The sequence below is a fragment of the Cyprinus carpio genome, chromosome A11, assembly GCF_018340385.1.
Source record: "Cyprinus carpio isolate SPL01 chromosome A11, ASM1834038v1, whole genome shotgun sequence".
Taxonomy (NCBI): Eukaryota; Metazoa; Chordata; class Actinopteri; order Cypriniformes; family Cyprinidae; genus Cyprinus; species Cyprinus carpio.
Window position 1 is genome coordinate 7,149,069 of NC_056582.1, and position 25,379 is coordinate 7,174,447.

The 25,379-nt window shown below is 35.2% G+C and overlaps 1 protein-coding gene across 1 annotated transcript in view; it reads left to right on the top strand.

Annotated features, from left to right (window-relative positions):
• Positions 1 to 25,093, top strand: part of arid3a (AT rich interactive domain 3A (BRIGHT-like)) — a 41,727-nt gene extending 16,634 nt beyond the window's left edge. The window contains exons 4-9 of the mRNA XM_042766082.1: positions 11,963 to 12,035; positions 12,541 to 12,724; positions 18,141 to 18,388; positions 19,436 to 19,702; positions 22,126 to 22,215; positions 22,300 to 25,093. Coding sequence (XP_042622016.1) covers positions 11,963 to 12,035; positions 12,541 to 12,724; positions 18,141 to 18,388; positions 19,436 to 19,702; positions 22,126 to 22,215; positions 22,300 to 22,427 — 990 coding nt within the window. The 3' untranslated portion in view covers positions 22,428 to 25,093. The remainder of the gene's footprint in view (positions 1 to 11,962; positions 12,036 to 12,540; positions 12,725 to 18,140; positions 18,389 to 19,435; positions 19,703 to 22,125; positions 22,216 to 22,299) is intronic.
• The last annotated feature ends 286 nt before the right edge of the window (positions 25,094 to 25,379 follow it).

Genomic DNA, 25,379 nt, shown 5'->3' on the forward strand with positions numbered 1-25,379 from the left:
AAGAGTCAAGATATGCAGCGCTGTCTGTGCGTTGAGATGTTGCACAATGATTGCGTGGTACTTGAATGGTTGTATAATGAATACTTTACACCCCTGCTTGCGTTCTGAATATGAGAATGCTAAACTGGATGATACGCCCAGTTGCAACAACACACTAATGATTGTAGACATATTTACTTGTTGCCTCGTAACAATAGTTTGTTTGGTGTAGTGTGTGCTTCTGTACATGTGGAAAGGGTTAAGGCCCGTGGTTTATTTTGGGCAGGTGGGTGGGGGCAGTGAGGAATGTGCCTGAGGGAAAGTGATAATCTGGACCCTGCCAGAAAAAAAAAAACGCCATAGTCTTTATCGGCCGTCACAGCTGGAACCTTTCCAAACTGAACTCTGGCACACTTTAACAAATAAAACCCATGACTCATTTTTGTGGGTCTTAAAAAGTCTTAATTCACCCTTCCACAAATTCTTAGTCTTAAATCAGAGCAGAAGGTTTTAGGCCTGGTTTCACAGTCAGGGCTTAGACTAAGCCAGGTTTAGGCCATAGTTCAATTACAACATTTAAATGTCTTTTATAAACATTCCTTAAAAAAAGCATTACCAGTGTGCATCTTGAGACAAAACAATGGCACTCCTATATTTTAAGATATGGCAGTGCAAGTTTCTTTCAGTTAAAACAGCTCAGAAATGTATTTTAGTCAGGGACTAGGCTTAAGCCTTGTTTGTGAAACCGGGGTTAAATTCATAAAGTCATGGCATTAAATGTTGCATGCATTGCAATAAAAGAATCTTCAGTATTTTTGTCTTGTTTTCCAATTGAAATATCCTTAAATCAAGATACATTTGCTTGAGATGCAAAAAAGATGTAAAAAGCTGTGAAGCCTTGGCTTTTTGAGAAATTGAACAAAATTCAGTTTAAAACCAGAACAAATATCTGTCAATGGGGAAAAAAAGAGATCAGCTGGAAATTGTATTTTCACTTTGAACTGTGAAGTGTTGCTAATACACATTGTGTTCCTTAAATTTTCTTTATGTAGTCTTAAAAAGGTCTTTAAATATTTAACTTCATAAAACCTGCAGAAACCTTCTAAGTACAAGTCAACCTGTCCTCCGGCGTTACGCAGAGCATGTGAAAGGCTGACAGCTGGTCTGTATCCTGCAGCAGCTGGGACACGGTCAAAATAAATGCAAAGCCACTGTGTCTCTGATTATGTTTGATACAGATATTAATTAATCGTGTTTTAAGGCATGCTGCCAAATTCTCTAGCATAACTATCTGTTCCTGCCATAAAGTGAATTGGAAAAAACCAGCAGATTTATTCACTGGTATCAAAAACGGCATGTCGTAATCATTCACACAATGAGATGGCTTTAGTACTATTGTCTGCTGCTGGCCAAGTTTGTGGTTTTAATTCATTGGAATTGATGTGATTTGCCTTTTTTCTATTCTATATTGTTAAATTCATCCTCTTGTAAGTAAGATACAAGAAAAGTCTGTCTGTGGCAGATTTTTGTTCCTATGCAAATTGGTTTCTGTTCAAAGTGGTTTCTGTTTCTGTTTAACTAAATCATCCTCTGAGCAGAATTTTATAGACCTCATATAGGATTCGAATCTATACGTCCCTGCACTGTCTGGGTGGTTTTATGCAACTTCCTCTTCCTGATAACAACTGACAGTTGTTAACATAAAACACTTATCTATCTATCTATCTATCTATCTATCTATCTATCTATCTATCTATCTATCTTTTCTGTACATTGTGTCGTTTTAATTTTTCTGAGCAAAACTATTTAGATATATTTTTGTGTGTGTGTACATTAAAAAATGCTTCTGTGCATTTGAAGCTGTATTATTTATTTATTTGCTTATTTCATATAAAAAAAGCAGTTCTGAAGCTAGTTTCTGAGTGGATGAGACATTTATTTGAAGCAGTTATTCATTTGAATGCCTCTGACCATGCATTCTATATTAATGTTGAAAGTTGCTACAGTACGTGGTAACTCTAAACAGTCCACAGCTGATCGGATTTCAAGGGGAGCATCTCTGATTTCATCATTGTCACTTACTACATCAATTATAGCACGGCATGGTGATAAAGAGCCAAGAAAGTAAAATATAAAGAGCTAATTTCTTCTAAATATATGCTACAATGTAATGTTATGTGCGTAATTCTTTATTTTAGTCAAGAAGATGCATTAACTGAATTTCAGATGTGTGCTTCACATAAGTGTATCTGCATATCAGATGTACTGAAGAAGTTCTGTGAAATCATGTGCAATGTTTTTGTGTAAAACAAACTGTAATTTTCATTTAAAGAGTTTTTTTTCACACCATATGTTGTTCAAAACCTGTATGACCTTCTTTCTTTTTTGATAAATATCTATGTTCAACAGAGGAAAGTCATACAGGTTTGGAATGACATAAGAGGGAGTAAATGATTATTCATGAATTCATTTTTAGTTGAAACCTGCTAAGTTTAACTGTAAAACCACTGTAATGCACATCCTCAAGTGGTTTGTTGCATCAATATAATTCATACTGTGTCTGTATTGTTGCTCTGTGGTTTAAGGTGGCACTAGCCTTCCCATGCAACTGGATTTGAGAATTTACTTTTAACTTGTGTTGTCATAAACCAATTAGATGCATTGTTATTCTTTAATAAGAGACTATCCTTATCAAATATGAAGAGAAAAGAATTTATCATTTTGTAGCTCTATAAAATGTTACACTTCTTCCTCTCACACAAACTTCCTGAGAAAAACAGAAGTACCCTTTGATGTCCGCTGTAAACATGAACAGCAGGACAAATGGAGCCCAGATGGACAGTAAAGAAAAGAGCTCTTTAAAAATTCATCACACCCTCTACAGTCAGTTGCCATTTAGTGGTTTTAACATTAAACATTGATTTGCTCACTGCAAACTGAGGGGAGGAGAGCCATTTAAATGCACCAAGCTGAAGTGAAGCTTGGATTTGAATATATATTTTATATGATATAGTTGCAGTTTTGATCCATCAATATATCCCACTAGCTATAAAGATTTCATGCATTTTCAGAATTGACATGCACTCTTGCTATTTATGCTCTATCATCAGTTGGTTACCGCCAATTACCATAACACTTCCTAATTGGTTTTGGGGTCATCACTTTGTTTTTGTCTGTCAAACAGTTGTTAAATCAATGGATAATGTTGCTAATTACATTTGGTTATTGTCACTGTTTTTATTGTTTGAACGTCTGTTCGATTTTCATAAACTCTTGCTAATTATGTTTCTTATCATGGCTTGACCAGTTGGTGGATTGCTGTAAACTCTTGCTAATTATGTTCGGTATTGTCACGTTATTATAGGGCTGCACAATATTTTATAATTACAATTTTTTTTTTTTTACACCTCATTAGAATTATTGACCTTTCACAAGCACAAATCAAGAGAGCATCGCATGGTTTGCTTTTGGATTTGGTTGCAGCAAACTAGTGCTGTCAAACGATTAATCATGATTAATCACATCCAAAATAAAAGTTTTTGTTTACATTATACATGTATGTGTATTGTGTGTATTTATTATGTATATTTAAATACACACACATACAGTATATATTTACGTTTATACATTTATATATTCATATTCTTATATTTTATATTATATATAAATATATTTAATATATAAATAACATTTTTCTTAAATATATGCATGCATGTGTTTGTTTTTATATATACATAATAACTATACACAGTAAACACACATATATTATGTAAACAGCAAACGGCGCAAACAATCGCATGAAAGAAAACAGACTGGCTGTTTTACGCTTTTATTTAAGCAGAATATCACATAAACTCCAGTTTACATGTTTGTCTGTGATTTTTTTTTTTTTTTTTCTTCTCTATTGTAGAGAGAGATCATGTGCACAAGGTTGCCAGGTTGGGATAATTAAGTAAACCACTAGGCAGAAAATCTATTTAAGAAAAATCTCTGATTAGGGGATTTCAACTCTGGCAACTGCAACAATAAAAACTTGTGGAGGCTTGTTACCAAATCAAGATGCCAACTTAAAATGAAAGGTTTTCAAGATAAATAACCAGCGGGCAAATATATCAAATGATTATGCTTAATAAATCGAGAGAAGCAGAAATGATGATAATGATTAAGATGCGATTTATCGTCCAGCCCTGCGTATTCCAGGTCCCACTCTTTGTTTAAACCGTTTAAATACTGTTCTCACAGCTCCTGATGTATAAACATATCAGTGCCAGATTTGCCAAATTCACAGATTTGCTTTCACCACTGACCTATTAGCAGTCAACCGTTAAATTATTCCTGTCTCAGAAATAAAGTTCTACACAGTGAATAAATGGTCTTGTTAATGTAGACGAGACATCATGTATTCATATTTTGTTTCAGACAGACATCTCCCAAAGGCATTCTGCCATTCAAACAGCTTTAATTACACAGATAACTCACTCATGTCCAAGCAGGAAAAACGAGCACTTGTAGACAGGAATTGCTGTTATCGGGAGTAGTTCATAGCTGGATGTTGTCCCGACATTGCTGCTGCTTCAGAGCTGATGTCAGGCTCGGGCCTCTAGACATTGGAATGTAAACAAAGATGGAAGAAAAGCTTAGGCTAGCACTTTTCCATTGCATCACACTTCTCTCTTAAGAGTCATTCTATGATTTAGGGTACATTTCAAATCAGGAAAAAGGTGTTAAAAAAAATATGCTTTCTCAGTAAAACAACTATTGGTTTCAGTTTATGTATTTTATCAGTGTAACCTATCTGCTATTTTCTAAGGTTAATCATTAAACGGCAGTTTGATATTATAAAGATTATAAATGTTCTCCTTGGAGGTGGGACAAACTGCTTGGGTTGACAGGTAACATAGTTGACAATTTTACCATTTTGACTCTTAATTTTAATCTCAGAATTCTGTCTGGTCAACCAGTGTTTTTTAATCAGGTTAACCTCACATTTGAATATTTATTTGAATTCAAATCATAAAAATATTGCAAACCATAACAATGTGACCAACATAGTTGATGGGCAATTAATAAACTCCTTGGCAATTGGTCATTGGAGATCAAATATAGAAAAAAAATTAAGAGGGCATTTACCATAATTCATCCACCACAGAAGAAAATGACATCACAGAAGGGTAGATTAGTAACACTGTTGACAGTATATTTGTGGACATGAGTAAAATGAAGAATGTTCTTGTTTGAAAGAAAATGTAATTTAAAATCAATCTACAGTATTTTTCTAATGTATTTGGATTCTATAAATAAATTTAAAATAGATACCCTTAATTATGGCATGACTCTTAAACTTTTTGTCCATAAGCCTGGAGTGTCTTTTCATCTTTAAGGAGTTTTCTTCCCTTTAATATACTTGTTTCTTTCAACCAAGAGTCAGGGTTTTTTCAGTACATGTGGTTTGAGTTGGTTCTAAATTTAGTCAAATGTGTACATTTATTTATGAATCATCTTTTCTCTGTGAAACCATTCGCCCACACAGATTTTGCACACAAGCGTTTACATACATAACATTTGTGAATGAGACCTGAGAAGAGGGTGTCTGTCCAGTTTCTAATTGTTGGAGATGAACAGGCCACGTGAGACGTGAGACAGGAAGCAGTGTTAATTTAGTAACATTGATATATTATTATTGCTTTTTGTTAATAATTTGAATAAGATTTTTTTTCATATTTTCTGCTTTTGTTAATTTTATTTATAGTAATTTAGTTGTTTTTACAATTTTTGTTAGTTTTGTTGTTTTTAAATAAAATATTCCTAATATATATATATATATATATATATATATATATATATATATATATATATATATATATATATTATTATTATTATTATTATTATTATTATTATTATTATTATTATAATTAATTAATTTTATATATATATATATTTTTTTTTCTTTCAGTTATTAGTACATCAAGTTAAACTAAAGTTAAAAAGGAAAATGGGAAATGTTATCTTGGAAAGTAGCTTAAATAAAATAAATGTAAGTTTTTTTTATATTTTATTTTTATTTTATGTAACATTGTTTTACGAATTTAGTTTTAGATATAATAACCCTGATAGGAAGTGTACAGGGTTCAGCGTGCAATAAATGACTGGTGCTTTTACAATACCAAATGTAACCTGATACCTAGCTGATAGTCCCTCCTTTTTGCTCTCTTTATTTCTGTCAGAGCAAGTATCTCAAATTTAAAGTTAATTTTGTCATCTGTGTTGCTGTATTGCTTTAGTTAACACTATAGGACCAAATAATGCACCATTTTATGTTACATTTTTAATGTGTTCATTAGTCTCCTTACATGTAAGTCGATGGAGATATTTCACCCATTGACTGTCAAAAATCGAATAGGCATTTTTATAGGCAAAAATCAAAATTTGATAGTGATGTTTTCCATCACTAATTGTTTTTTTTTAATGAAAATTTGTATTTTAATTGTGATCAGGTTTTTTTCGCTCCTCGCGATTTAAGCATAATTGTCCGCTTATTATTTATCCTGAAAACATTGTCTTGCAGATATCAAGAGTTTAAATCCCCCAGTCAGATCTTTTCTCATAAATGAATATATATTTTTGGAGCAAAATAACCATGATTAATAGTTATTATTACCATGCAGGGTTTTTCATGCTATCTATTGAGTGTATTCAAAACTTTGGACTGACTCACGGCCCACACAGATTTCAGTATGGGTTAAATTAATAACTAATTTGAATAATATAGCCAGAATTCAGAGTTTCAGGTTTCAGAAGTCAATTTCTTATTCCCTGCAGGTGTTTCTGGTGAAGGCGTGCTTTAGCTAGAGACGTTGTGACCCTTTAGTTTCTCTCAGTAATACAGAAACCACATTCTCCTTTGCCTTCAGTGCAACACCACCATTCAAATGAAGTCAGATTGAGGTGTCTGAGAACAGGCGTCTCTATGAGATTGATACTGTTCTTATGTGCTTTCATAATTACCCTTCCCCCATTTGGGCCTCGCTCATTTCCGGCCCTTCCCCCCTTTTGTCGTTTTGCCTGCCTCTTGAGGTGATTGGCAGGTGTGAAATGTTCGTTTCGTTTCAAGGCCAACAGCTCACGTGTCATCGAAACAATGTCAGACCTTCTCACTGTCAATCCAAGGTATCAAATTCAGCATTCATTCACTTGCTCACTTCTGAAAACCTTTTGAGATGTAAAACTGACCCATAAAAGCATTACACACCTTTATTTTGTTACTTGTAACTAGGGCTGCGTGATAATGTTTAAACTGTTAATCATGATTAGTTTGCTTAAAACATTACTGTTAATCTTGATTGTTGTCATTTTAGAATTTATTTTTTTAATTTTACATTTCATGATTGCCAGGTTGGGATTAGGTAAATCGCTGAGCAGAAAATGCATCTATTTATGAAAAAAGCTCTGATTCAGGGATTTTAACTCTTGACATCTGGCAAACCCAACCATGACAGCTTATAAAGGCTTGTTACCAATGCAAGATAATGCAAATGCCAAATTAAAGGGGTCATATGATGTTGCTAAAAAGAACATTATTTTGTGTATTTGGTGTAATGAAATGTGTTCATGCAGTTTTAAAGGATACTCCACCCCAAAATAAACATTTTGTCATTAATCACTTACCCCCATGTCGTTCCAAACCCGTAAAACCTCCGTTCGTCGTCTGGTATGAAGGTATGAAAGGCATCGTCAGAATACTCCATCTGCCATCAGATGTGCAATCTGGGTTATATGAAGCGACGGGAACACTTTTTGTAAGAGAAGAAAACAAAAAATAATGATTTCATTTGTCAACGGTCTCCTCTGTGTCTCTCCATATCACCGTATGCTGTGTATGCTCTTCGGTGTCATCCGTGCCACAAGGATGCACTGTTTCTATGTGTATTCAGCTTTGATTTGATATAAAACAGTGCATCCTTGTGGCGCGGATGACACAGAAGAGAATACACAGCATACGGTGATATGGAGAGACACAGAGGAGACTGTTGACAAAGGAATTATTGGAAAAAGTAGTTATTTTTGTTTTCTTCTCTTACAAAAAGTGTTCCCGTCGCTTCATATAACCCCGATTGCACGTCTGATGGCAGATGGAGTATTCTCACGACGACTTTCATACCTTTTCTGGACCTTGACACTGTTATTTACTTGGCAGTCTATGGGACAGTCTCAGGCTTCCAGGTTTTCATCCAAAATATCTTAAATTGTGTTCCGAAGATGAACAAAGCTTTAACAGGTTTGGAATGACATGGGGGGAAGTGATTAATGACAAAATTTTCATTTTGGGGTGGAGTATCCCTTTAAGGTTCAAAAAACACATTATTTTCCACATGCTGCACATTATTGTTTCTCCTCTGCCTTTCTGAAACGCGTAGTTTTTTACAAAGCTCATCGTTTTAAAAAACCAGGTGTGCTCTGATTGGCCAGCTATCCAGTGCATTGTGATTGGCTGAATACCTCAAGCATGTGACGGAAATGTTACGCCCCTTAAAATACGACATGGCGCCGGGGGCAACAGCAAGAATAAAAGTTACACCTTTCTTTGCGTGAATATTTGGGCGGCATTATGCAAATCTTCCCACATCGTGATGTAGACATGTGGGGGCATGTTTAATTAAAATATTAGGAGGGCGTGGACGAGTCTTAACTTTTATAAATATCTCTTTGGATTTGAGGCTTTAGTCTTTGCAACTTTACAGAGCTTCTTTATGCACCAAGAGCTTGTTACACTCCAAAGAGCAAGGAAAAATTTTAATCGCATTATTTGACCCCTTTAAAATAAAGCATCTCTAGCATAAATAATCAGTAGGCAAAAATTGCGAAAATCAGACGATTATGCTTAATAAAATGAGAGAAACAGAAATCCCAATTACGATTAAAATAGGATTTATTGTGCATCCCTACATGTGTTTGTGTAATTATTTTTGTAGCCCATTTCTTGGGAAACATTCCTGAATTCAAATGAGGACACAAATGCTTGTTTGTATTCTCCCGTTTAGGTTGTTTATTATGTTTATCTTTGTATTGCTGTGATGTTGGTCAGTACTTTTTGCTAAATTTACCAGCAATTTACCACCAAATTTTTGAAACCACATTTAAGGTCTAAAATCATTTGAAGTGAAACATTCACATCCAGCCGACTCTTTTCTGGGACATTTCTCCACCCTGCATTTGAGGTAATTTCAGACGGCTCTGCCTCCACCCGCTTCAAACAGATAAACAGCGTGAGGGAGGGGGCTTAGGGTGTATCAGCAGAATTAAGGGCAAAAGGATCTATAGCTCTATCCATCGGTGAAAGCTAAAGGCCACTGAGAGGAAGATTTCAAGCAGAAAGTTGTAAACATAATGACTGGTTCCTCTTTACCTGCTGATTGTTTTTAATATGTCCGTCCTTAGGGCTACATGATGAATCATATTTTAATTGTGTACACAATTTCTTCTTCTCACAGTTTATTAAGCATTATCATCTGTGATATTTGCTTACTGGTTATTTATCCTGAAAACATTTGATTTTTAATTGGTATTTGCGTTATCTTGCATTGGTAACAAGCCTTAACAAACTTTGTGGTTGCCAGATTTCAAGAGTTTAAATCCTTAATCAGAGCTTTTTTTCATGAATTGATTCATTTTGTTTGCTTAATCATCCAAACCTGGCAACCATGCGCACGCCTTCTCTGTATACTGACTTTCAACAATTAATCACACGTTTTACATATGTATTTTTATTATAGCTGTGAACTTTATGTTGTGCTTTATTTTCCAGTACTCCGCTAAAGGAAAGGTCATTACATTATTCACACTTTCTGTACTCAGACATAAAATATAGTAGTGGATTAATTTTGTAATTGTGGTTTATTTATTACAAGACATAAATGCGGCAAAAAGCCCCATAACAGTGTTTCGCTATTCTGATTTAAAAAAAAAAAGACTCTTATGAGCCAGTGTTTAAATAAAGCAATCTGAAAGGCTTAATTTGTTGGTTTAAAATTGGACTGCCTCAATCATAGTCTTTTGATAATCGAAGCATTGCTTTTGTAATTGATTCTTTTCAATCTTGAAATGAATCCAAAACAGTTACAGTTTTATGAGTTCTCAAAGCATTTTTTTGAGACAAATATGTTAAATTCCTTATGATTCTTCCTTAAGAATTACATAGTACTCTGATATGAAGCTCCCCGCTGGGTGACTGGTTTTGAACACAGAATTATGGATATAAATATAAGGGTGGGGCTGAGTACCATACAAAAAATAGAGAAGAGGCATTTCATTTGAAAGATTTATAGTGTGGCACTCCTCAAAAACCCATACATCCTGTAATTAACCCTCCATTGGCCCTCAGCGTTACCTTTACTCTAACTCAGACCCTCCCCCCTCTGCTGCTAAATGAGAGCTCAGGAGCAGTGGAGGAAAGGAAGAAGGGAAGGGGAAAAAATAATGACCAATTTAACGCTGCCCATTGCTCTGCTACCAGCACTGTTTTTCTGGCTGTGCGTGAATTAATAGTGTGACCTTTTTGGCACATGAAGCTTCTGTTATCATTAAGATCCTTCAGACATTCACACATTTTTTAGAAATATTGCTTTAATTAAAACGAAAGATTTAAGATACCATTTTACATTTATATATTTTTTTAATGTGTTAATTTATGAATCATCATAAAACTAACAGTTCTTGTCCTCAGGAATACTAGGAACTAGCTTGGTGATTACTTGCTGCCTACTTTTATAGTATGTGAAATAATGCATTATGCAATGATAAATGTTCCAAAGTATAGTGTGCTGTATTGTTATCACTTGGCTTCACTATATTTTATCACCTCATCATGTTGCATGTTTAATTCAGCAAGTTACCGTTTTGGTTAGTTTGCATTTTGTGGACATCATTTTGAAAATAATAATAAATAATTATTTATCTATGAAAGATTTATTTAAAGATTTATTTATATAGCACCTTTCACACATAAAACATAACTGAAAATGCTTCACAGGAGAGAAAAATTTAAGTGAATAATAATTTTATATAATTACATTTACATTTATTTTATTATTGCATGATTTATATACTTATATACACTATCTATCTATCTATCTATCTATCTATCTATCTATCTATATATATATATATATATATATATATATATATATATATATATATATATATATATATATATATATGTCATAAATATAAGAATTGTTCATCTTAAATATATGTAATAATTAAAATAAACAATATTAATTTGTAAAAAAAAAAAATTGTTTTATTATTATTAATGTATTATTTATAATTAATAATATAACATTTATAATTGATATATTTGAAATTATGATATAAATTAAAAACGTGTGTGTGTATGTATGTATATATATATATATATATATATATATATATATATATATATATATATATATATATATATATATATATATATATATATATATATATATATATATATATATATATATATTTAATTTGTTATTATTATTATTAATTTAATTGTAATGGAAAAGAAATTCTTGAGCGCTGCATTTTGGTATGCACTATTCTGCGCAATGTGCCTTGTATACTGCTTATTTTGGCAAATATAGCAGGTCATAGTAGTAAATGTATTATGTTAGCATGCTGTACCAAACATGGCCTTGGTAACAGCTGTAATGTGCAAAACCTTCAAATCACCCATTTTTTACACCTTAAATACACTTTAATGTCAGAAACTATATCTTCTAATGAAATGATTACACTTTATTTTTTTTTATTATTTTTATTAGTTTAGTTTCGAGCGCTTGCTAGCTAACTGTTCTGTTTAGCTATGACTTTTTCACAAAACAGCACAGGCTCTTATAGCTTATTGCTTATATAATGCAAAAAATCAAGAGTGATGAGAGCAAATTTTCATGCACTACTCTTTTTAACCTTGTTTGTCTGTCTGTGTGTTTTTCATATGCAGCTCTATGAACTGGACAGTGACCCAAAGAGGAAGGAGTTCCTGGATGATCTGTTCAGCTTTATGCAGAAGAGAGGTGTGTGTAAAGAAAATCACTTTTACGCATCAAAAACATCTCCATATGTCATCATATAGAGACCTTTATGACCCAGACCTTTCCACATCAACACCCAGCTAATCTTTCATGTCTCTACAGTGATGTTTGTGGGTATTTATATAGATGCACTGCAGTTTTCTCTCTTCATATCATGCTGAAGCAAGGCTAATATGGGAGTTCGAACACATGTCCATGTCATGATCCGGCCTTGAAACTGTTGAAACGTGTTCCTATTAAACCTGCTGCACTGGCTGTGGAAAATGTTCTCCAACACCTGTTAAACCCTCTCCTGATGAATAAATGAATGACCTGGGAGATAAATTTTATTAGCTAGGGTTATTTATAGCACAAATGCATGTGCACGATAATCTGCTAGAAACTCTGCCGTTTTCCCAAACGAAGACTAAAATGGGAGTTCCTTTCATTTGTAGAGGATACATTCAAATTGCTAAATCACTCAGTGCAGCTGTTGGTTTCCGTGCAGGGACTCCAGTGAACAGGATTCCCATCATGGCCAAGCAGGTGCTGGACCTCTACATGCTGTACCAGCTGGTGACAGAAAAGGGTGGTCTGGTGGAGGTCATAAATAAAAAGTTGTGGAGGGAGATCACAAAGGGCCTGAACTTGCCGACCTCCATCACCAGCGCTGCCTTCACTCTCAGAACACAGTACGTACTCACCGACACCTTCACAGGAGAAATGATGTTTACTTGCACATGTAGAATGGAAACGCCCAATGCTATGATTGGCTAACATCTTTGCATATGAAATGAGCATAGCATGAGGAACTCAACTCTCTCAAAAACTTTCACTGTGTTTTTACCACCACCCGCCAAGATTACCTGATAGTGAGAAGTGTTGATTAAAGCACTATATTTAGAATGAATACTGTTGCATCAGGTTGCAGCGCTGCACTGGAGCCGAATACAGATATGTCTACTGAGCACAAGATGCAAGGATCTCATTGCAACGCGATTTCTGCAATCTCACAAATGCGTTCATCATATCTAACAGTGAAAACACGATGTAAATAACAGACTTGTTGAGCAGTGTAAACTGTCAATGATTTTAATGGGAGTTTTGGCAAAAATACCAGAATCAGATCACTGATAGACTCACACTTATTTTGAACTGACTGCTCCAGCGTTTTGATCACTTTTTGTATATAATCACAAGATAAATAACAGATGGTTTTCATGCTACTAACAGGAACAGTGTGAAGTTGATGGTTTAGCCATTGGCTTGATGACTAATGCATAAACAGCAGTGAACCACATTTACACCATTTATTTATTTATTTCACAAAAAAGGGACAGTGTACATTAATCAACGTTCGTGAATATAAATATACCCAAATTAGCCCAAAGGCTAGTTTTCATTGGAAAGTCCCTTTGCCAGATGTTATTAAGCCAATAAAAATAAAAAATAGAAAAAACAATAACACCGAAATTCAACCAAAAATTAAACAACACATTATACAAATGACAAAAAAAAAAATAAAGAAAATTAGTTAAAATGATATACATTCTCTAATTGATTGTAGTATTGAATTCCACTGAATGAAAAAAAACAGCTTGACCAAACGAGGTTCTTTTATGTGGAATTATGCAATCAGCTTTAGCTGCACCTCTAGTTAACTCTGTTTTTAATAGGTTTAAATTTAATAAAATCAACCAGAGGAGGAGGAACTAAACCATGCATAATCTTATAAACTAAATAAACATTTTTAAAGTCCAGATGAAATCAAAATTGACTTAATTTACTTCACTAGCGCACATAGCTAGTTTTGACGTGAACAATTAATCCGTGCAAGTTACTCCACTGAAAAAAATTGGTTGTCTTGGAAATCTTTAAAGGTGCCTTAGAATGCAAAAATCACTTTTATAATGTGTTTGTACACAGTTGTGTGGTCGCAGTGTGTGAAAACAACCAGTGTATAATGGTAAAAATCCACTCACTCATTGTTTAATAATTCAAAAAAAATCATAAACAGTCTCTCCACATGAGCTGTTCCAGTCTATGACGTCATACTCGGGGAAAGTCCAGCCCATTTGTGACGCTCTCTGCCCTATTAGCATATACACAGCCCTGAGTGAGAAGCAGCGGTCCTGCCATTTATGTTTTATTGCTGAAGCTGCTGGAGGATACAATGTCAGTGCCAAAGAGCCATTAAAAGTGTCATGTGTTGGGATGCACCCAACGAACATAGGAGTCTCTGTAGACCACTGAGGACACAGTGGTTACATTTCATTTTCGAAGGAAATGTCCTGGGAAATAACGGAAAAGTCCTATACTTTGTGCTAATCATTTTATGCCGGACTGCCTCACAAACAAGGTCAGTTCAGCGCTGGAGTTGATTTAGAATGATGAGGAACTCAACTCTCTCAAAAACTTTCACTGTGTTTTTACCACCACCCGCCAAGATTACCTGATAGTGAGAAGTGTTGATTAAAGCACTATATTTAGAATGAATACTGTTGCATCAGGTTGCAGCGCTGCACTGGAGCCGAATACAGATATGTCTACTGAGCACAAGATGCAAGGATCTCATTGCAACGCGATTTCTGCAATCTCACAAATGCGTTCATCATATCTAACAGTGAAAAACACGATGTAAATAACAGACTTGTTGAGCAGTGTAAACTGTCAATGATTTTAATGGGAGTTTTGGCAAAAATACAGAATCAGATCACTGATAGACTCACACTTATTTTGAACTGACTGCTCCAGCGTTTTGATCACTTTTTGTATATAATCACAAGATAAATAACAGATGGTTTTCATGCTACTAACAGGAACAGTGTGAAGTTGATGGTTTAGCCATTGGCTTGATGACTAATGCATAAACAGCAGTGAACCACATTTACACCATTTATTTATTTATTTCACAAAAAAGGGACAGTGTACATTAATCAACGTTCGTGAATATAAATATACCCAAATTAGCCCAAAGGCTAGTTTTCATTGGAAAGTCCCTTTGCCAGATGTTATTAAGCCAATAAAAATAAAAAATAGAAAAAACAATAACACCGAAATTCAACCAAAAATTAAACAACACATTATACAAACTGACAAAAAAAAAATAAAGAAATTAGTTAAATGATATACATTCTCTAATTGATTGTAGTATTGAATTCCACTGAATGAAAAAACAGCTTGACCAAACGAGGTTCTTTTATGTGGAATTATGCAATCAGCTTTAGCTGCACCTCTAGTTAACTCTGTTTTTAATAGGTTTAAATTTAATAAAATCAACCAGAGGAGGAGGAACTAAACCATGCATAATCTTATAAACTAAATAAACATTTTTAAAGTCCAGATGAAATCAAAATTGACTTAATTTACTTCACTAGCGCACATAGCTAGTTTTGACGTGAACAATTAATCCGTGCAAGTTACTCCACTGAAAAAAATTGGTTGTCTTGGAAATCTTTAAAGGTGCCTTAGAATGCAAAAATCACTTTTATAATGTGTTTGTACACAGTTGTGTGGTCGCAGTGTGTGAAAACAACCAGTGTATAATGGTAAAAATCCACTCACTCATTGTTTAATAATTCAAAAAAAATCATAAAACAGTCTCTCCACATGAGCTGTTCCAGTCTATGACGTCATACTCGGGGAAAGTCCAGCCCATTTGTGACGCTCTCTGCCCTATTAGCATATACACAGCCCTGAGTGAGAAGCAGCGGTCTGCCATTTATGTTTTATTGCTGAAGCTGCTGGAGGATACAATGTCAGTGCCAAAGAGCCATTAAAAGTGTCATGTGTTGGGATGCACCAACGAACATAGGAGTCTCTGTAGACCACTGAGGACACAGTGGTTACATTTCATTTTCGAAGGAAATGTCCTGGGAAATAACGGAAAAGTCCTATACTTTGTGCTAATCATTTTATGCCGGACTGCCTCACAAACAAGGGTCAGTTCAGCGCTGGAGTTGCTTCTAAATGAGGGATCAATACCAATGCTTTGTGCGCAAACGTCCAGACTCCAGACAAAGTACGCATCACGCAACAACAAAAGAACTTCTTGGATCTCTGTAAAGCTAATGTTGCTAAAGCTACCATTGTATCTGCCTGTTTTCACTAATGCTGCCCATACGTGCTACCTGTAATTTACTGATTGTAAATAGGAATGTTTTCGCTAAAAATTGCATTTGGAAGCAATGTGAGGATCAGTAACACGGTCACCACCAGTTAAACCGTAACACCGGTCTGTCCGCAGCATGAGCTCTTGAAGCTCCGCACTCTTCTGAGAAGGGAGGCGGGAGCACCATCTCATTTTAATTTAAAGGGGACATACACACAAACAGCGCGTTTTGGCTCATACCCTTAAAGTGGCAATTTCAAAAAGCTATAAAAAATTATCTGTGGGGTATTTTGAGATAAAACTTCACATACACACTCTGGGGACATTAGAGAATAATTTAAAATATTGTATCAGTGCATTCTATGGCACCTTTAATCAAAATCTAAACATTTACTTCTCTGGAATGGCATTCCTTTTCTAATGATGTCAGTTTGACGGCTTGGACAGAATATCCTTAACCACGCAAAAATAAAACCATGCCCTCTATTCAGTATTAATTTTCAGCTGGAAATACGTCACTACACTGAAATAAATTCGGCAGCAATTTCTGGTTCACGCGGACTTTTAACCTAAGTGATGTTTTCCCAGCTAAGCAATTTATACATATCTAAGATATGACAATGGTGAAAACTTTTTTTTTAATCTAAAATGTTAAGTGCTTGTTTGTACAATAATTCCAATGGTTTTACAATTATAGCATGTGTATAAGAACAACTTGTCAGACAAGTAATATGAGAAAGAATCATAAAATGAAAATATAAATTAACTAAATTAAATTTGACCTTTTTCACATACGTTTTTAATATGCGTTTTAAAACCTAGACATGACTCCAAATGAACCCTTAAGTATTTGTATCCCGAAACAACCTGTAATCTCTCTCCCAAAATGTAAATATCCTGTTTTATATCACCGCTATGTCCTTTAGAAAACAACATACTAGCTGTTTTTGATGCGTTTATTTTCCGATAACACTGATTGAGCCAGGATATGATTTTTGCCAGAACATCTGTCAACTTATTTGCAACCTCTTTGGCATTTTAACCATGCGCGAAAATGACTGTATTGTCAGCATACATTATGATATGACATTGTTGACACACCATGGGTAAATCATTAAAATATATGCTAAAGTGAATTGCCCCCAATATGGACCCTTGTGGAAAACCGGTTGAAAAGCATAGTGAATTGGATTTATATTTATACATTTTTACTACCTGAGAACGGGAAGAGAGATAAGATTCAATTAAATTTACAGATTTTGTCGAAAAATTTAAATAAGTGTTTTTAAATAAAATAAGTTGAAGAATATTATGATTTACAGTATCAAACGCTTTCTGTAAATCAAGAAATACAACTCCTACCACTCCACCTTTATCCATTAATGCCTTTACATTTTCAATAAAATAACAAGTAGCAGTTTCTGTTGAATGATTTATCCTAAAGCCAAACTGCATCTGATGTAATTGAAAAGGACTTTTATTAAAATGGTAAATAATTTGTTTGCCCACCAGTTTTTCAAAAACTTTTGATATTGTGGGGAGGATACTAATTGGCCTATAATTGCTGGTTAAACAGGGGTCGCCTCCCTTAAATATAGGGGCCACAACCATTGGTTTCCAGGAGATGGGGAATCTCCCGTGATCTAATGATCTATGAACCATTTTAAACCATCATGCTCATGCATATGCAGTTTCAGATTTTTTACATTACATTTCTCAAATTTAGTTTAGGTTGCAAAGTTTTTTGCACCAAAAAAGGTATTTTTTTATGGCTCTTGTGATTGATGGACAGACATGAGTTGTTCAGAACACTCCTCTAAGATTGCATATGAAATCCTGGAGTTTCAGAAGGGTAGAAAATAATAATTCATATTTTAAACTTGGGAGTTTAAACTTGCAGGTTTTTTTATTATTATTATAAAGTAACCACTTATGTGTGTAAATCTCCAAAATATTTTGATTCTCCATTGCATGACCCCTTTAATTTTGCACCGCAGATATATGAAGTATCTGTATCCTTACGAATGTGATAAGAGGGGTCTCAGCAACCCCAATGAGCTGCAGGCAGCCATCGACAGTAACCGGCGAGAGGGACGCAGGCAGGGCTTCGGAAGCTCGCTCTTCTCCTACTCGCCCAATGGGACACCCGCCATGCTCTCCGCACACAAACTCTCCATGCCTCCCATGGGCATCACCCTGCCCAGCAACGGAGCCTCAGTCTCATCCTTACAGAAAATTAAGAAAGGTAAAACCTGCTTGCAGACACACAAAATATAATGCAATGGGTCATGGTTTACGTAATGATGGGTAGTAACTGATTACATGTAATCCAGATTCCAAAAATAAAGTACTGGTAATTAGATTATATTGCATTTTAAAATGCTCATAATCAGATTATACTTCTTTATGGATAACATGATTACATCTTACACACACAATGGCAGTAAGTTTCTTTCTAAAACATCTTACTGTGTGTCATACCGTTTAGCTTTGACTCTATTTACAATATAGAATGGCTGTATAAATGTCATGTGAGTAAATTTGTAATTCATACTTCTGAGTTTGGGGACAAAAGGACCTCTTAGTCACTGACAAAATATAGAGATGTATAGTTCTTGATAATATGTTTTCATATGACTTTTTCTTAATTACTGATCTGGACAAAAATATTTAAAACCTGGGAAACTTTGAATGTTTAATGTCATTGCTGTTTTCATTTTTATTAATGCAGCGATTCCCATACTTTTTTGTCAGCCAAACTCTTTTTATATAAAATATTTACTTAAAGACCCATGAGAGTTTAAGTTCATGTTTCAATAATTTAACAACACATGTGCATATTCACGGTTCTCTGATGTCAGTTAATGGCCACATTGACATGCAGGTCAACAAATAAATTTTTTTTTTTCATTTGTTTTATTTTTACAGTTTTAATTTTCATAAAATGTATTATTTTAATTTTAGATGTTCATACAACTCATTAACCCTAGTTTGATAACAAAGAATAGAATACATTTTCTTCTCTTTTTTTAAGTAAAAAGTTATCTAATGGTAATTAAAGTAGTCTGAATACAATACCTAAATTGAGTAATCTAAGATTAGAATTATGATTATAATAGATTACATTAACTACAGTTTTCGTCATGTAATTTGTAATCCGTAACGGATGCAAGTGATCTACTCAGCACTGTGGTTACATCTTTTTAATGACATCTTAGAAAAAAACTATGTTGCCATATGGTTTGCTTAATTTAAAATGTGTTTTTTCCTTCTATCGTTTTCTCTGTTGTAGAGGATGACGGGGTTCAGACTCGTCTGCCTGCGTCTCTGGCCAATCATTCGGTAGCTGCGGCCCAGGCTGCGGCTGCACAGGCTGCCACCATCGCACAGGTAGCTGCACTGGAGCAGCTGCGGGACAAGCTGGAGTCCGGCGAGCCCCCAGAGAAGAAGATTGCACTACCACTGGAGGAACACCAGCGGCTACTGCAGAGAGCCCTTCAGCACAACCTGCTGGCCATGACAGCACAGATCCCCATGAACATCCGCATCAACAACCAAGGTACTGACACTTTAACATTCTGGCCTTCAGATAGACCAATTATGTCAGCCCTGGCAATAGTAGGGATGTGCAATCACATTTTAAAACCAACCACGACAGCATTTCTCAACAGGGGCGGTACAGTCCATCAGTGTGCGTTTCTATTCACAAGGCTTTTTTGCTTCATGGGAAACTAATTATATTCCAACTGTCTAGTCAAATCAAATCTGTTATTTGGCATTCAATGACATGCTTATTAAATAATAATAATGGTTTAAGACTGGTTTCTGGTTCATTGGACTCTAATGAACGTTTTCTCAGGTGGTGTTTACATAAGATGTGTTCTTGTATTCAAAAAAAGCTCACAACTAAAGTAAGATGATAACTAAGTCCACAAAATTCATTTAAAAAAACACTTGGTACATTGTCTGAAATTTTATATGTATGTTGTACAATCATGTTTATTCATAAACGTATGTTGAAACACGTTGTACGGTACAATTACATTTCAGGCACAGTTAGACTACAAAGAGTTGATTTAATTTACATTTTTACTGTGGTTTTATTCTTTCCCATAAACACCGACCTGAGAAAAAAAACACCTTTTTATAAAATTTTTGATGTTTCAGGGAAACCTGTGTGTGGAATGAAAAGAACTCAGTGTGTTTTCTAGTACAGCGCTGCAAAGCCCCTCTTACATCATCATTCACTGGAACCAACCATTTTGTAGGAAAGGGTGTGAAAATACTACCACAGCCAGACTAAATTACTGGCATGTGGTAAGTGCACTTTACAGATCAGTGGTTGTCAGGTGGAGATGTCAGCAGCATTCTCTAGGATGAGTCATCACAGCTCTCATTATCCCACAGTAGTAACTCTAGAACTGTTCTTACTAAATACTAGTCTAATGAATGAGGACACAAAAGGGTGTTTAGAAGTGCTCTGATTAGATCTTATCAGAACTGTATAGTTGCATTGATGTATTAACTTTAAAGAATGCTTGCATGAATTGTCTGATTCATTAGTAGGTGTTGACCACAATGACATAAAGACAAGGCCAATATTTCTGCGGTGTGGGAAATCCCTGCCTCATCAACACAGCATGACTTCCTTTTCTTGGTTAGAGGTGTTAAATACTATAAGTTTCACCTTGTGTATTTTATCAGAAGATGAATAATAAGGTACTAAATAAATTCCCCCTGCCATGCATGTGAACTCTTTTCATTTTTTAGCTTGCTTCTATCTATCGACTGGGAAATAGCTAAGGCAGTGCCCCCTGCTGGTATTATTCTGCCAACAGAATATTATTAGTAGCTTTGTGAGCACCATTATTAATAATTCTCATGCTTTGGGTTATTGATTTGTACAAACCAGTACCCTATGTATTCAATCAGTGGTTCCCAATCCTGGTCCTGGAGAACCCCCAACACTGCACATTTTGGACGTCTCCCTATACAAACACACCTGATTCAACTCATCAGCTCATTAGTGAAGACTCTAAGACCTCAAATGTGTGTCAGATAAGAGAGACACCAAAAACGTGCAGTGTTGGGGGTTCTCCAGGACCAGGATTGGGAACCACTGTATTAAATGTTGGCATTTAAAGGTATAGCTCACCCAAAAAAATGAAACATCTGTCATCATTTATTCACCCTCAAGTTGTTTCAAACCTGTATGAGATTCATTCTTCTGCTGAACATTGACGATATTTTGAAGAATGTAGGAAACCAAACAACTGCTGGACCCATCTGCCTGTATCTCTGGCAACTCATTCATAAAAGGATCCCATTCATAAAAGTATTTTCTTTGCCTTTTTGAAACGTTTTGTGTACAGATGGCAACATTGTCAAAATAATCCCAGTTCACACTGATCCATGAAAATGACTAAAAACATAGTTGGTGATATGACTTTGTGAAGAAACTTGTGGATGCCTTTAGACTAAACGCGTAATATGCATGCCTATGATGTCACCATTTTCACAAATGCATGTCTTTATTGTTTAGAAAGAGACGGTAATGGTATCGTTAAATTTGAACTTTGAAATCTGTTTTCAAAAGTTAGTGTGTGGTTATGCTCCCAAAAAGCCATTGTTGTGAATAAATACCCAAAACAGTTTCATGTAAATGGGCTGTTAATCTTCCCAACCTGGCAACCATGAGCATGCGCTCTCTTTACATTACGGAAAAAGCGTTGATGAACATGTAAGCCGGAGTTAAGCGAACTGTTGAGATATTATGCTCAAATAAAAGTGTAATACAGCCAGTTTGTTTATGGGGTGTTTTGCGATGTAATTGCAATTTGTTTTTGGAGCAAAATATTCATGATTAACCTTTTAAACATTATTGTGCAGCCCTATAAGGCAGGTGGTTTTAATACCTCTGTTTTGAGTAGAGGTGTGCTATTACTTTTTGTAATGATAACTCCTTTTTTTTCTGTCTATCAGAGAGCAGGCAAGACTCGGCCATGAACCTGACCACCAATGGCCTAAACAGCATCAGCATGTCATTGGAGCTCAATGGAGTCGTCTACACTGGTGAGGAGCCATCACCACGTAGATTATTTTTATTCAAGTTCTCCTTGTTTTGATTGTGTCTAATCTTCTGTTTTCTCATAATAGGTGTTCTCTTCGCCCAGGCCACGGCGCCGACCTCATCAGGGGCATCCAACAAATCTTCCTCAGGCAACAGCGGGCCTCAATCTGTTCACCACACACCTACCTCATCCTCCAACAACCAATCGCCTTAGCACCTCAGACTCTCTCCGTCAGTGTAAAAACCAAAGCCAAACAACCTCAGTTACTACAGAAGATATGCCAAAAAAAAACAGTGCAGGAATAACTGAATCGTTCTCCACTTGAAGTACACTAGCTCAGGTCTTTTATTTACACTCTCCTTTGTTTAGGAGTCAAAAGAAATCTAAAATAACAGAGTTTATTATAAAGATAATGATATAATGTATATGCAAAACCTGTGAATAATTTATTTCTCTTTCTGTGAGCACACTGTCTGGCGTTAACAAGGCTGTAGGATTCTGCTTTTTAGGGTTTTATCATCTCTGACTGACAAAAGCTTTTAATTAATAGGCAAACCCATAACAATAGTATTATTGTTATAATGTGTAATGCAAACAGCTTGAGGGTCTGAACTAATAATATATTGTTGTAGATTTGATTTTCTCTGTATATGTATCTGCAGTGCCTTGAAGGTTTTTCCTTAGCACAGTTTGAATGCGCTGTTGACATGCGGATGTCTGAACATCAGCACGAACACAATACAAAGTGTGTAATTGTCGGAATTTTTACTGTTTTTCAGCTGTTTGGTTTCCAATCTCAGAGCTTAATATCAGTCAATTAAGGTTAATTTCTAAGGGATAGTTAACCCAAAAATAAAAACTCATTTACTCAATAATAAGATGTTTCAAACCTGTATGAGTTTCTTCTGCTGAACAGAAGAACGATTTTGAAGAATGTAATCAAACAGTTTCTGGTCACCATTGACTTTTATGACCGTTATGAAAGTCAAAGGGGACCAACAACATTCTTCTAAATATCTTCTTTTGTGTTCAGCAGAAGAAAGAAATTCATATAGGTTTGGAACAACGGAAGTTTAATTTTTGGGAGAACTGTCCCTTTAAGGAGCTGATTTAGACATGCATTTGTAGATATGTATACTTGCATGCATACCCTGTTTTCATGTTTCTTGTTTATTTAATGTTTGCATCTTCACGACAGCTGGCAAACTCTGGAGGCCACGTTCTCCTTTAGCCTTGCAAAGATTGCTGAGGTATTGCAGGTATTGAGTCCGAATGTACCTGGACCTTACTTTTGACCCATAGTTGCTCTAAAGGTTATGTGGAAAGAGTTCAGAGGTTGTTTTACTTGCATTTGTGTTGAATTTTTGCAGAGCTTTCTCTCAGATCAACAGTTTGGCTGAAAATAATTACAGTTTGACTCAAAGCATGACAGTATAATAGATTTATTTTTAAGGTTTGAACAAACAAATCATCTTGTGTTTAATTTCTTCACTAACTGAAGATCTTTAGTTTGTCACTTCATCAGGCGTTTTAGCGTAATATAATGCGGTTTTGAGGGGTCCAACAATGCAGCCCTTGCTTCATCAAGCAGGCCAGTTTCTGCTTATGTATTGTGCTCTGTATCTGTATTTTTAACACAAAATCCAACAGCGCAAACCAGAGGAAATTACATTGGGAAGTTTTGAAAGTGATTTGAGAAAAATTAAGTTTTCTTTTCTGAAGGGATTTGAAGGATGTGGTTTCCTGTGTATAGAGATGATAGATCATCAACCGTTCCGGTCAGTAAGAAGCTCTTTTATAAACATGTAGCTACAGTTTATGAATTATGCCAAGCTCTTCTAGCATTACACTGTATGCAAGGTCAAATACCCACTTGGTGGGCATCTAGGGGTGAATCATTTTTGACACAAACATGGTCGTCTAGCAACTACCGTCTTCGCTCATATAAAGTTGAATGATTATTTGGTGTTTCATAGGCGATATGGAAATAGGGTTTCTTGAAACTTAAAGCCTTATTTTTTATCCAAAACAGCTTGCAGGTAAAACTTGAGAAACTTGAAGTTAAATGCCTTGATCCCATTTTGGGGTCAAACTTGCAGCCTTTGCTTTTACAGCCGAGATCCTGAACTGTCAAGCTACCAACTGTTAGCGCTCACTCTTGAAGCCTTGCATATAACCCTTACCAGGACCACAGTTGCTGTACAGTCTAGAAAATGTTACCGTTTCTGTCTGTATTCTACAATATTATAGTTTTTTTTCTTTGTTTATATAAGGACACCTCATTATAACACACTTAAAAGACATTACTGCCAGAATCTCTACCTCAAAAACTAATTTATCAGCTAAGAATCATTTGCAAGCCTTGCCAGTTTGTCACCTTTCACATGGATCTACCGGCTGTGAGGCAGAACAGGACATATATATATATCCACTTTTATTCTTTGAATTTGACTTTATAATGAATTAGCCATGATATCCAGCCCCTTTTTGCTTGTAACTGTAAAAACGGCACATTTTTCTTCAATACACATCTTAAAGAGAATTTGTTCTCATTTTTTATCTGCCGGCCTGCATTTTAGAATCAAATCCCTCAACTTTGAAGTGACACATTCATATAAGAGTAGATCTTTAATTGTAATGGCCATTACCAGTGTTGTTTTGTTTTGGGTCTGGGAAACAGTACTGTTACCACAGGGAGTAAGACAGATGCACGTAACACCCATTTGAAGCCGTTAGTTTCCATGATCGGGATGTCAAGTCTGTTTTAACTCTGATGTATGCCTTAATGTATGCAAATTTTAATATTGCATGCTAACGTAGTCAACTTTATTGCAAGGACAACCAAAATTGCTGTACAATAAACCTTCTCTGTTATTGCAGGATGCCTTATTCTTTGATAATTCGTTGCTTGCTTTTGTCGCTGCAGATCTTAACGTTACACTAAAAATCAAGTCATTCACTTTTCCAATACATAGACAGCTGTGAAATTTTGGTTTTACGTTATAAGGCATTTGTTGCCTTCTCAGGAAATACACTTCTACCTCTAGTTATACAGATAAGTTCATCATAGAGCTGCGGTCACATTGCATGTAACATTTATTTTACCCTTTTATAATAGTAATGCTAAATGTTTCCCTTGGCGCAATGACTCAAGGATTATTAACT